This window comes from Coturnix japonica, unplaced genomic scaffold (genome assembly GCF_001577835.2).
Source record: "Coturnix japonica isolate 7356 unplaced genomic scaffold, Coturnix japonica 2.1 chrUnrandom677, whole genome shotgun sequence".
In the NCBI taxonomy this organism is placed as follows: Eukaryota; Metazoa; Chordata; class Aves; order Galliformes; family Phasianidae; genus Coturnix; species Coturnix japonica.
Window position 1 is genome coordinate 1 of NW_015440041.1, and position 13,529 is coordinate 13,529.

General features: G+C 41.0%; 1 protein-coding gene across 1 annotated transcript in view; it reads left to right on the forward strand.

Moving 5' to 3' along the window:
* Positions 1-897: 897 nt before the first annotated feature.
* The window catches only part of SPAG7 (sperm associated antigen 7), a 13,991-nt gene continuing 1,359 nt past the window's right edge, over positions 898-13,529 (forward strand). The window contains exons 1-2 of the mRNA XM_015851078.1: positions 898-904; positions 998-1,094. Coding sequence (XP_015706564.1) covers positions 898-904; positions 998-1,094 — 104 coding nt within the window. The remainder of the gene's footprint in view (positions 905-997; positions 1,095-13,529) is intronic.

Sequence of the window (13,529 nt, forward strand, 5' to 3'; positions counted from 1 at the left end):
GAGGAGAGGGGGGGGGGGTCGTTGGGATGAGAGGAGAGGGTGGGGCTCCTTGGAAAGCGTTGCCCCTTTAAGAGCGTTGCCCCTTTAAGAGACGCCCCGCCCCCTTTGCGTGAAGCCACGCCCTTTTAAGGAGGCCACGCCCACCTTGGTGACGTGCTGACGTCACGACGCAGCTACGTCGTGCGTCGCAGCGTCGTCACCTGGCGTCGCCAAGATGGCGGAGCTCGATCTGCTCGGTTCCATCCTCAGCACCATGGAGCGGCCGCCGGCGGCGGCGGAAGGGGAAGCGAAACGAGCGAGGGGTCAGCGGAACCGGAAGGGCGGTGGGATTGTGGGGGGGGGGACCGGAAATGGGGAGAGGGGGGCAACGAACAGCGGCGGGGTCACCGTAGGCCGCGGGGTCACCCCTTCACCCCCCCTCCTCCCGGTACTTCCGCTTCCGGGCCACTCCCCTTCGCTTAGCCACGCCCCCTTTCCCCGTAGCCACGCCCCACTAGTTCCCATCTACCAATGGCCGCGCGCTCTGCTCCCAGGCCACGCCCCCCGACTCCCTCATTGGACGTTGCCATCTTTCTGGCCCCGCCCCTTGCTCTCTCATTGGACCTTGCAGTCCTGGCCACGCCCCCAATCCCACTTAGCCCCGCCCCTCAGCCCTCCATGCATCCCCAAGCCTTTGCGTTAGGCCCCGCCCATCTCATTTACATAACACCGGCCTCATCCGCATAACCCCGCCCTTCTCATTTACATAACAATCCTTATCTGCATATCCCCGCCCTCCTCGTTTACATAACCCCGCCCCCTAGAGCAAGCAGCCCGTGTCAAGAAGCTCCAGGAGCAGGAAAAGAAGCAGAAAGTGGAGTTCAGGAAGAGGGTGAGACCCCCCCCCACCCCCCCAATATGTCACGTGACCCCTCCCCATTAACACCCCCCCACCCCCCCAACATAAACATGTCACGTTGAACCCCGTCCCACAATTGACCCCCCCCCCATATTAAAGATGGAGGCAGGAGGTGTCAGCCGATTCATTTTCAGGCCCAACTGGGGAGGCTCGGAGACAGATTCCAGCCCATGAATAAGATTGAACGGAGCATCCTGTAAAGTTATAATAGGGGGGGGTGAGGTTCTAAGCGGGGGATGAGGGCGGGGTCTAAAGGGGGGGGCATAAGAGGAGAAGGGGTCTAAGGGGGGAAGTAGCGGGCCCCCTAAAAGTCAATGGGAAACCCCCCCCCCTTAAAAAGAGACCCCCCACAAGCACAAATAGTAATGATATGTATCGAAATCACGCATAGTGACACCCCCTCCCGCTCATAGGATCAATGGGAGGACTAACATATATTTATATAATTCAAAATGGACCGCCGAGCCCCCACTCCATCTAGGATCCTTACCCTACTCAGAGGTGTGCAACTCAAACCGCCCACAATTTAATTGCCCTCCTCCCCCCCATCCCAAAGCAATGGGACCCACTAAAATGAGAGCACCCCCCCCCCCCAAGTGAAAGGGACTCCCCCACCTTCCCTCCCAAATCATAGGGATCTCCCATCCAAAACCAATGGGGACTGCGCTCCAAAATGAGACCCCTCCCACCCAATTCAAGGGGGACTCCAGTGCCAACCAATGGGGAAAACCCCCCCCCCACAATGAGATCCTCACCATGAAAGCCATAAGGGCACAAAGGTTTTAGAAACAACCACTCAGTAAGACCCCCCCAAATACAATGGACCCCCCTGGACCGATTAAACCCGAAAAGGCGCGCCCCCCAAATCATGGGGATCTCTATCCAAACCAATTGGAACCCCTTCCTACAAGTGAGACCCCTCCTCAATTTCAAAGGCGACCTCCCAATCCAAACCAAATGGACCCCTCCAACAATTGAGACCCCCCCTTTCAATAATTCGAATGGGCCCCAATTAGAACCTCAAAAAGGACCCCCCCTCATGCAGACCCCCCCCCAATTTATGTGACCCCCCCCCCCATATTAGGCACGACGTAGCGGGGTGGCGGCTTTTCCTGACTTTCCTTCTCTCCTTTGGGGGACCGATTGAGGATACAGTTCGCTACGTCTATGGTCTTCAAGAAGGTTGCGGGGGGGACCCTCCATTAAATGGGGAGCTGGGGTCACAGGTCGGCCCGGGCTATAGGACCCTCCCCCCCCCCCTCTAAATGCAGCCCTATAGGAGGTTTAGCCCCTCGGAATGAGGACGCTGGAGGCCTATCGCCGTGGGGAGGAGTGGATCCGGCGCGTGGTTAGCCAATCAGAGGCGTCGATGAAGGGTTAGTGCTCCGGGGCCTAAAAGAGCGCTGGGTCGGGGAGTCCCTTGTGATTTGTTGGGTTTATATAAAGGGTGGCTCGCGGGGTCTTAAGCTTAAATATAATAATGCGGCGATTAGGTTAATATACGGGAGCAGCGTCTATGGGAGAATGGTCGAGCGGTGGCAGGGCTTAATGAAAAGGTGCGTGGCGTACTTGAATCTCAAGAGTAGCAGACGCAGCTAATGCATAAATGGGCGGTGTTTCTGTTTGGTTTTGGAAGGCGTAAGGCTTGTTTTGCAGAAGGGGTTATGTGTAAATACTAAATGGTAATGGATTAATTAATCGAGGACAAATTGATATGAACATTGCGTGGGCCTGTTAAAATAAAGTGGGTCACATGATGTGAACTCTGGGAGCGATGTTTATCCGTCTCTAAAATATCGGTAAAGAGCATATGTTGTTATGCAAATGATACGGGGGGGGGCTGTAGGTCTTGTCTTAAAGGGGGCGTGGGAATGCATTTGGCCCATTAATCAGGTCATGCTGATCATCGGGCGAGGTGGTATAGATTCTATTTTATGGAAAGAATTACGTTCCTGCAATATGTGGGAAAGCCGATAGGTCTTGTCTACAGAGGCGTGGCGGACAACTAAACTATAAAATGTGGTTTAATTAGGCTGGACTGGCTTGTCTCGCTGATGCAAAATAGAATTTGGGGAGTCGTCATGGATTATCCTAGCCTCTCTATGCACCTCGCCTCCCAGGAGCTGGACAGATTAGAGTGGCTGGAAAGTAAAATAGTTTTTACCCAACAGATGGTAGTGAGGCGGTTCGAGCTTGAGCGTGCAGACCACCAGCCCCCTTTCATTTCTACAACTAACAAGCTACAAATACGATACTACTGGTGACCAGTACTCTGCGCCCAGCGTGCATGAGATATTGATGTAGGGTGGGCGTGTGGAAATGGTTTGACGGTAAGGTTATGTGTGCAACGTGTTTGTGTGTCGATTAGTGGGTGTATGGGTCTCTGTGGTGTTTTTTCACGCACGAGGAATAACTTTCACCCATTATGGTCATTTAGGGGAGGAAGATTTATAGCAGTTAAGGAGGAATTGAGTCAACACTAAGGTGTTCACCGGCAAGAGTCAGAGCTTGGCTCCTGGATTGGTAGATCTTATGTAGTGTTACGAGGTGGCGGAGCCACCGTGTGCGAGGATTGGAGGTGGGCATAACAAGTTTACATATTTTTAATGTGTTTTAGTAAGCTAGATAAACAGCCTGCTGCTGAGCGCCTGATTTTTTGTAGAAAAGGAGCCGATAGACGGAAGGTAGATATGAATTCTCCCGGTAACTCTTGTTGGCCTTGGGTTTTCTGGTGACTCCTCGCGTGAGATCTACCAATTTCAGTTAAGCATAAGGTTCGAGAAGCCTGTAGATACTTATGGAATCAACAAAAAGCAAGAAAAGGAGAATTTCATTGCCCTTGAGGTTTGATCTGTCAATGGTGGTATATTGCTTTTTAAGCGCCTCGTTGCAAGATGGGGTTTGAACTCAACATAGTACTAGGGATAGCTAAAATGAATGGAGTATTGTGCGGCTTTTTAGTTGGTATTTCTTAAAAATTTAAGAACTAGACTCTCTGGTCGAGGTGTCACAGGCTATTCATAATTTCTTTGTCTCGAGAATCTGTCTCCTATTCTGTACAGGGGATTCACTTAACTTCCATTAACTCTTAAAGAGTTGGTAGGAACTAAAACGTACACTGTACTTCAGACGCTGTCTGATCCTGTTACTAAGTGAAGGAGCTGGTAGACTCTCAAACATCTTATTGAGACATAGAGTTTCAAAAATTAACGTTTTCCAAAGCAATGAGATCTGTCTGTGGGACGAAAACCAAAAAAATCATTTAATTCAGTCCTCCTCATTTTCGTGTTCTTAGTGATCTTTGTGTGTGTGTGAACTAATCAGTTTATGTTAGACCCTTCCCCTGGGGCGGAACCTGGCCTGCGTAGACGGTTGTATTTTGTATTAGTGTGTGCGAGTAGGTGGCTAGTTTTGTGATAAAAATAGTAAAGCTTTGATTTAGAAACGCACTGTTGAGTCTCTTTCAATACTTGTTGGTACTATGTAACTATGTTCTAAATTAACACTAGGCATATATTAACCTAAACTGCACTAAAATTTCCACTGCTAAAGAAATTCCATAAGTATTTTCCATCTTCACTTCCTAATATTGCCTGAAATTACTATTTTTTGTTTTCTTCTTTCCTGATCTAAGTGTAGTTTTAGTAATGAGGTGAGATTTCATGAATTACATTGTAAACAAGGAGAGCTATAGAAAATAGTACTTTACCATTCTGCATGTCTACAACTTCAAATCTATTGTAAGGGTAGATTGAGTACAGCTTCGGTTCATTATTAAGTGGAAATCAGGTTACAGTGTTGTTCAAGTTTACTCAGAATTTGTGGTAGTAGGGGTCATATATCACCAGCATGCTATTGTACATTAGAATGGGAGGACTTCCGGCGAGTGGGTGGGGTGGGAAGGGTGGGTTAGGATTTTTGTTTGAGGGTTTTTCAACTGCAACAGTGCGTTAAGTGTTCCGAATTGTTCTTGGCTGTCACATTTTAGAATATAACCAACATAATTTGATTCTGTATGTAGATGTTCAGAGATTCGCTGAATTACTTTTTATGTAAATATTACTCTGCAGGATAAAAGACTAGGTGTACCTATGATAGTACAGAAATACAAAGAACAATATTTTGAGATATAAAGCATACCTGTGTTCGCAGAATTTCACCTTTTGACAGTTGCATATCACCAGTCGCTCTCTTTCCAGTGATATACCCAGTGGTTCAAGACGCTTGCTGAAGTAATTTGTTCAATTAGCTGACCAGTAAGTCGGTTTAGGAGCAACAGTGACTCAATCTGCAACCAATTACAGCGGAGCTGCTCCGATAAGTTGGGGCAAACCCAGATTGTTTTGTGCTGTGTTTCATGCTTTTATAGTTGTTACAGTATGGGTCCGGCTTTATTCTAAGGAGAGGGGAGTGCGGGTGGCGTGGGGCACGTGTTGAAAAATCTGTGTGGGGAGTAGCGAGTAATTATCGGAAAGTAGTTATCTGTTGCTGGAGGAGTGTGCAAGCTGTTTAAAGGACAATGGATTTTGGTTTATTACAGCCTCATCACTTTCAGAATGGTTCTGCTCAGCTAAATGGATTTATAGCTTTTATCGTATAGATTTTAGACAGAAACAGAAGTGCTTTATCAGTAATGAAGTAATTAATTAGCCTTATCTTCCAGTTGGAAAAGAAAAATCTACTTGAAAATTCCAGATTTCGTATTCCGTGTAAAAATATAATGGGTTTTACCTTACAAGTTATAAAGCTGTTACTTGGTTCATTAATTTTACCCTTGAAGCTTCTTTTGATAACACCTGTGAAAATTGGCGATTTTGAAGGATTGTAAGCATGGCGGGTTTAATGTGTCTTCAAGATACCAGTGGGTGGAGATTAGTGTTTATTTGTGTTGTAGGCAGTCTCAAAAACTATAGATTGGATTCGGTTCAGTCTTTTCATGCCTTTAAAAGCAAGTTGACCAATCTGTTAAAAAACAAACAACATACACGTTTTAAGTTTTTCATGTAAGTGTGCAGAAATCATAAGAAATAATGCACAGTAACAAAACTTGGGATAACTGCCTAGATATATTTAGTATTATTTCATGGCTTTTACTGTAATGTTACAACTCTGTTTATCAAATTTTGTAACAAAACACAGGAAGGAAACATCTCTTAAAAATAATCAAAATATTTGGCTGTGCGTATTTAAGTATTTAATATTATTCTAAGAATTATTGGAAAAAAACATAAAAAGAAAGGGGATACATAAATTGTTAATATTATTGTTAGATAAAAAGCAAAGTAAAGCATAGGTAATTATATTACAGGTGATAAATATGATCACTTGAATGAAGGAAGTATTACAATAATAGGAACCTGATGAAGGAAAAGATGGTATTGAATTATTTATGTTATTTAGTTAAATTACAGTTAATTGGTAGAGAAAAAGAAATTAAACGTAGAAACACCGACTCATGGTGGTATGAAGAGAAAAAATTACATTTTTTAAATGTTTTAGATTAAGAAGAATGTAATTGTTATAGAAGAACCATAATTGGGAATGATTTTTAAAAATATTAATTAATAGTAGAAGATTATAGATCGAAGTATTTCATTGATCGGTTTAAATTTAAAAAAGGGAATTAAATTATAATATATAATTAATTGGTTAACTAATTGAAATATAAATTAAATGAAAAATGATTTGTTTGTAAAGAAGAATGTGAGAAGGTAAATAACACAAAATTTCAAACGGAATATATTTTGACAAATGGGAAAAATGGATATAGATATTAATTTGCTAATAGACTTGCACTTTTTTAGTTACTTTTCACAGTTGTAGAATGGCTGACAAAGACATAGGGGATTCCGAGCATCAACCGCTAAACAAAGTGCGGGTATAAAAGGTAAGGAAATAGAGATAAATACCCAGGCACCTGATTGGGCTCTGAGGCGCCAAGCTGCTGCCCAGCACTATGGACGGCCAATAAGGCCATCATGGCGTGTGTGGTGAGTGGGGGAGACCCTAATTTGGCGGGAGGGGGGTCCCTTATAATTGGTGGGGGGCGGATTGAGTCCATGATGGGGGTCTGGGTGGGTTGGGGGGGGTACCGCTTGTGCGTTTTGGGGGGGGTCTTATGTGGGGGGGAAGGTCACCTGTAGTTGGGGGGGGGGGTGAGTCTATCTGGGCGTCTGGTGTGACATCATGGGGGGAGGTACACCTTTATGAGTTAACGATCTAGGGGTGGGTAAAAGGTTCTAATAAATTTGAGTGGGGGAGGAAAGGACCGGGAGATCCTCCATTTTGACGATGTTTAGTAGGATTGTGACTCGTCATATCTGATCGTAGGTTCAGTAGATGGGAATTGTTGGACTACTGATAGTAAAATATGGAGGAGTCACTCTCTCCCTTATTGCCGTGCATTTTTGAAAGGGGGTTTTAAAGTTGTCGGAGATTTGTATGCTGGTCTCTTAATGCGATGAGAGAATGTGGGGTACTACTTTTGAGACTTTTGGATTAATGGGTGTGGTTAGGTCTCATGCGTATTAGGGGTCGAAGGGGTCCCTTTGGCTGTATTGGGGTGGTCGTGCATGATCAATCGACAGGGAGGTTAATTAAATGTACATACGAGTGATTTGTCTTCGCAAGAGAGGAGGGTATTTAGATGTCCCATTTTTGTGCTTTTAGGGTGAGTGGGAGTCCCGTGTTAGTTGTGGGTGGGATCTACTCAAGTTATGTAGGTACTGTCCCCTTGAGCTTTCTGATTTTGTTTGCGTGTGTGTATTTGGAACATCTAAAACAAGTGTAGCACTGTCTCTAAGTTGGTGTTTGTGTAAATGGGGGGGGGCTTCCCGCTGTCATTTATGTGTGGACTCCGTGCCGAGTATAAAGAGTGACGCGTGGCGGGTGGTGGAGGGCGTGGTAGGTGAATGGTCATTTTGGAGGATATTGCTTGAAGGGAGGCGTCACCTTGCTTGCCCCCCGGCTCACTCCTATTATTACCAATTGTGCACCGCTCGCCCCATACCCCTATTTTAGGTGTGCCTATGTTTGGTTTTTCACCACTACACTAGGCGACGCAGTCTTTTGTTCGGGTTACTCTAACAGATGCGCTCCTATTGCGGGGCTAGCCCAATATGTGCACTGTATGGGATTTCACGGAGCCATGACGAAGCTTTGCAGAGGAGTGGTGAAAAATTGCAATAGTGAATTAAAATAGTTTCATGGTTGCATTTGTAGGATTGGGATGTCTGAGCACATCAGAAATTTATTAAAATAACCACTTTAAACTATTAAGTGTTTTTGGTGAATAAGGTATTTTAGAGTTACAATGTATTTTTTATAAGTTAATTTAAGTTTTTTTGTGTTAAGAGGGATTAATTGATTGGAACAAGGGTTTGTATGTAAAGCTGTATTGTTAGTGTATATAATTAAGTATTTTCTTAAGTAAGAATTATAGTGTATTGGGTTCTAATGGAGATATAGTGATTAATGGTGCTGCATTATAGTTGAATATTTTTATGGCTTCTTTAGTCATTTTTAGTTTGTAACTTTCCTGTTACTTCATTTTGAGATTTCTTGTCAGGTCTTTGAAAAGGATTGTATTTTCTTTATTAATTTAATTTATTAGTTTTAGAGAGAATTATAAAATTGTGAAGTTTTTAAAATGTGTAGAGGTAACAAAAAATGAAAAAGTGGTAGGTTAATTAAAAAAAAAATGAAATAAATGTTTTATTTAAGAAGAAGCTCTTTTATATGAAGGAAGTTTTGATGTGTTAAAGTAAAGGGATTATTTAAAGATTTTTTTAAAATCTTTAAAGTATAAATTAATGTGTGTGATTAGATTCTATATATATAATTGTAAAAAGGTGGGTTATTAAATGATGATGTAGGATACATGTAAATTATGTTCATATCAGAGTGTAGTGGAGAGCGCGATTTACGATTTTATCGATTGGTGTTGGTGGCAGAATGTGAAGAGGTGTCTTTTCTCGAGACATAAATCTCTGTGTAATGGGTGGTAGGGGTGATTGAAAAGGTGTAAATGAGAGAGATGTTGAAGAAGTGAGAAGGAGAATTGGTGGCTTGCGAGTTCACGTTTAGTGTGGTAGGGGTTTAATTAAGGTGTATGTCCTCACAGATGAGGGTGGTTGGGAACTACATGGAAGGTATGGGGGTTGAGGTTTGTGAAGAAAATAACTGTGTTAAAAAGTAGGAGGGATGGGTTTTGAGAACTGGATAAGAAGGAGGGGTGTTTACTGCATGTGGCGGGGATTGAACTAAGAATGAATTTAAAGGTATTAACAAAATTATATGAATTGTAAAGATATTTGGGTTACCAGTTGAAAAAAAAAGGTTTTATTGTTGTTTTTGAGTATGACAGGGGAGTCGTGCACGCTGAGATTTTTATTAGGGGAGAAAAAGGGGAACGCTGGCGGTCCATGGAGAATAGGGTGAATCGTGGGAATTTAGTAGAAGGAGGGTTTAAAGGGAGGAAATGGGGGGGGTTTAAAGGGTGAGATGTGAAAAGGGGAGGCTTTTAGTGGATAGGAAGATGAAGGCAGAGTTGGTTTTATGCGGATCTAATAATAATTTGGTAAAAGTTTGGGGGGGAGTCGCTTGTAAGGAGAGGAAGTTATTAGTTTGTGAGGCTTTTGTGGTGTTTGCACGGAACTTGTGCGAGTTTCCGGTGTGTCGGGTATTTAGCACGTTTTGTGTCTCCAAGAAAAGTACCTCCCATGCTCACAGATGTAGTCCCAACGTGAAGGTGTGGTAAGAAATATGAATGTGCTAGAAGTTTCAAGGTTTCTATGGAGCGGAATTACTTCTGAGGTAGGATTGAGAAAGATTAATGAGGTTTTGGAAGTATATAGTTGAGGTTAGTTAAAATGGGGAGTGGAAAGTGGATATTATGGGGTTATATGGGGGTGGGGATATATGGCGGAGTTATATGGGGGGGAAGTAAGTGGGATTATTTATTGGGGTCGGGGGCTATATGGGTTATCTGGGGGGGGCGCGTCTCTTGTGTTATGCTGGGTTGGCCATCATTGTGTTCGTATGTGATAAAGTTTCCTTGAATGAGAAGGTAAATATTAAAATATTCATCAAATTGAAAGCGGAATATGATGAGGTTTCTGTTTAGAATTTTGGTAGAATTTCGTTATAAAGTGTATAAGTATGGAAAAAGTTATTTTAATTGATGTAGGAATTAATGATGAGAGAAATTATTTGATGAAAATTGAGAGAGGATAAGAGTACGCTTGGATTAAGATAGGTGCGATAAAAGGTAAGAAAAAATGTAAAATAAGGCTAGATAGGAGCGGAGTATGTATCATTGCTTAAATAAGATGAATGTTAATTAAGAGATAAGAGAATTAATATATACAGTAGAAAACTGAAAATTGTATTGATAAGGGAAAAATAATGAATAGAGAAAATAATTATTAAAAAGTAAGAGATATGAATAATATTTATGCAAGAATTAGACTGATATTGAATACGATAGGTTTGAGTGTTTAAATATGAATTAATTTCATAAAATAAAATTATTTTCATATTGGTGTAATTTTTAAAAGGAATTTAAAATATTTTTGAAATGATGATTGATATAAAGGAATATTTGATCTAGTTGATATAAAGTAAGTGAGGTTAACTGAATTAATATTAAAATTAATTAGAATTGTAAATTGAGAAATGATATATCTTAGAAGTAAAGAGAGGAATTTATTTAATGTAAGTTTTAATAACTATTGACGTAAAAAATTTGAGTATTAAATTTAAAATTTGAGAAATAACTTTATGTGTTTATAAAAATAAGTCTTAATATTTAGTTAAAAGGAAAAAATGTAAGATTAAAGAATAAAAATGCACGAATAAGAAGTTGATTTTTAGTTTAAATATATTTTTTTTTTAGTTATGTTATGGTGATATTTAGGTATATGATGAGAGGGATATTAATTATGGAGGCATGATTAACTGAATGGTGCCATATGATCGAGGTAGGAAAATGATGGATTGTGCTAGTATATACTAAAATGTGGATTAAAAAAAGAGGGAAAAAAAAAAAAGAATAAAACCGGTCAAGTTGGGAGTTGTTTATGTTGATAAATGGTGTTAAATGTGGTGAAATGTAGTGAAATTGAAATCAGGATTTTTAGTGTGGAGAATTGGTTTTTACAGGATCAAGTGTGTGTAGATAAATATTTATAGACGATGTTTGTAACATATAGTGTAAAGATTGAGAAGAAGGTATGAGTTAGTAGGTTGAATTTGTTAGTATTTATGTTTGGAATTTGTAGAATAGGTTTGTAGGGGGAGGGAGTAGACTATATGGGGTTATATGGGGGAGGAATAAGTGGGGTTATATGGGGTGGGGTGACAAGAGGTAGGGATTATAATGGTTGAGTGTTCTATGTGAAATGGGATGTGAGAAGGGGATATGTTATATTGTGTTTTAAATATTATAGTGATTTACAGGTAATATATTAAATGTAGAATGTGTAGGGTTATTATGTTATATAAACTTATTAGATGTGGGTTGTCTTACAATTGATTGGGGTGTGTTGTATAAAAGAGGCAAGTAAACTGAGTTGAATTTTCTTATATATCATTTGATGTAATAATATGGCGCAAACACTTAAGAGGAACGTGATTTTTGAGGGGGGTAGTTGATGTTGAGATGGTAGATGGTGTTAAAGAAGGGGATTGGAAAAAAGTGAAATGAAAAAGGGTGTGGGGATATATGGAGTATTGGATTATAATGGTGAGAGATTTTTTGGAGATATGGTTGGGGGGGGGGATATTATGGGTTTGATATTGGGGTGGGGGGATGTATAATATTTATTGGTAACAGTAAAATTGTTGGTTTATTGGTTTCCGCGGAAAGTTAGTTGTGAAAGTGGTAAGGCTGATAAGTGGATTTGGGGGGGGGAATAATAAGTGGTGTGTGTATTATATACTAAGGGTGGAGATGGATTATATTGTGTAGTGGTCAATTGATAGCGGGGAGAGCTGTTGAGGAGTGTTATTAGTAGGTTGAGTATTGTGGTTGTGGGTTGGGTTTTTTTTTTTTGTGTTTGTGTTGTTTTTGTTATAGATTGGTTTTGGGTTTTTTTATTTTTGGTGAATGAGGGGTTAATTTTTATGGTGGGTTGTTTATATGGGGTGGGGGATATATGGGTAATATAAATTCGAGGTGTCGATAGTGACATAAGCATGGTGTGTTAATATGGGGTGGGGTGTTGTGTTAAAAAGGAGAAATTATAATGCAGGTAGTTTGAGGGATAAGGGTTGGGTATTATTGATGAGTGGGTGTGGAAATGGTAGGTTGTTGGGGGGAGGATCAAACCTGAATAAAAGAATGTGAGGAGGGATTTCTATATAGGAATGTGCCAGTCTGAGCGAAGGTGGGTGAATCTTTAATAGGAAGATGTGGGGGCGGTGTGTCTTCACATGTGGTTGGGGGGGGATTCCAGGAATGTGTAATGGGATATTGCGTATACACTCCAAGAGTAAAATAGGGCATCGTATTAATTGAGGGTTTACACAAAGAACGAACATAAGTTTGCCGTTAAATCAGTCTGGCAGCTGTGTGTGCATTCTGTGATCTGAATTTCTAGGTGGTAGGTGAGGGGGGGATTATGGGGAAGTATATACTAGGTATTGGGGATTCATTGTGTATCTTGTCTGGGGGCGTACTTGTATAATTAGATAATGAGGGAGAAATTTTGTGTCTAACTTGGAGACCGATAGTATTGGAATGAGAGCGACTTGCTCCTATATAACTTGAAATGTGTTACTGATATGTTGACCGTCTGGTTTTTTTTTTTTTTTTGTGTGTTTTATATATATTTGTATATATTAGGGGCTAATTTTCTTGAGTCGTCTTCGGGTTATATGGGTTGAATTGGCGTGTTCAGAAAAAATATTGTGAAAGCGGACATTGTTGAGGTGCTGGAAGGTATAGTTAAGGGTGTGGGCGATTTGGGTGTGCCTTTATTTTATAGGGGTGAGCACGAACCAGGAGTGACCCATTATTTATAAGGGTGGCCAGTGAAATGGATGGGTTTTCACCGCCAGTTTTATGGCCGGCTCGTACTATTATGGATGGGTTGTTTGGTCAACGTGATTTCATAATAAAGATGGGCGATATGAGAATTTAGTGTAGGGTGCTTATAGGGGCACATGTACTACTGATATTATCCTCCTGGTGTTGCTCACGAAAGACTTGCCAACACAGGATTCCATTGGTCCGCTATTCCTTCGATAGTTATTGGTGATTGTTATTCGCGTCGTTAGTTTTTCACTCTCAAGAAATGTGTAATTTTGTCCTTGACTAATCTGATGAAGTAAACTTGGGATGTCCAATCTTATCCCCTCGCGACTCGATGACTTCTGGGCACAAGGCGGTAGTGACCACCAAATCATATACCCAATAAAATAATGAAGAATAATGAAAACCACAATTTTGATTTAGAGCAAACAAGTGAGAAGTTTAAATCTCAATAAAAAAAAAACAAAAGGATGTTATTTACACAAACAAAATTTTGAGATTTGAAATTTTTACACCTAAACAAACAAGTAGGAGTGAAACTTACAAATTAAGATCTATATATACAAAATACAATAACAACATGAAATTATGTATTTC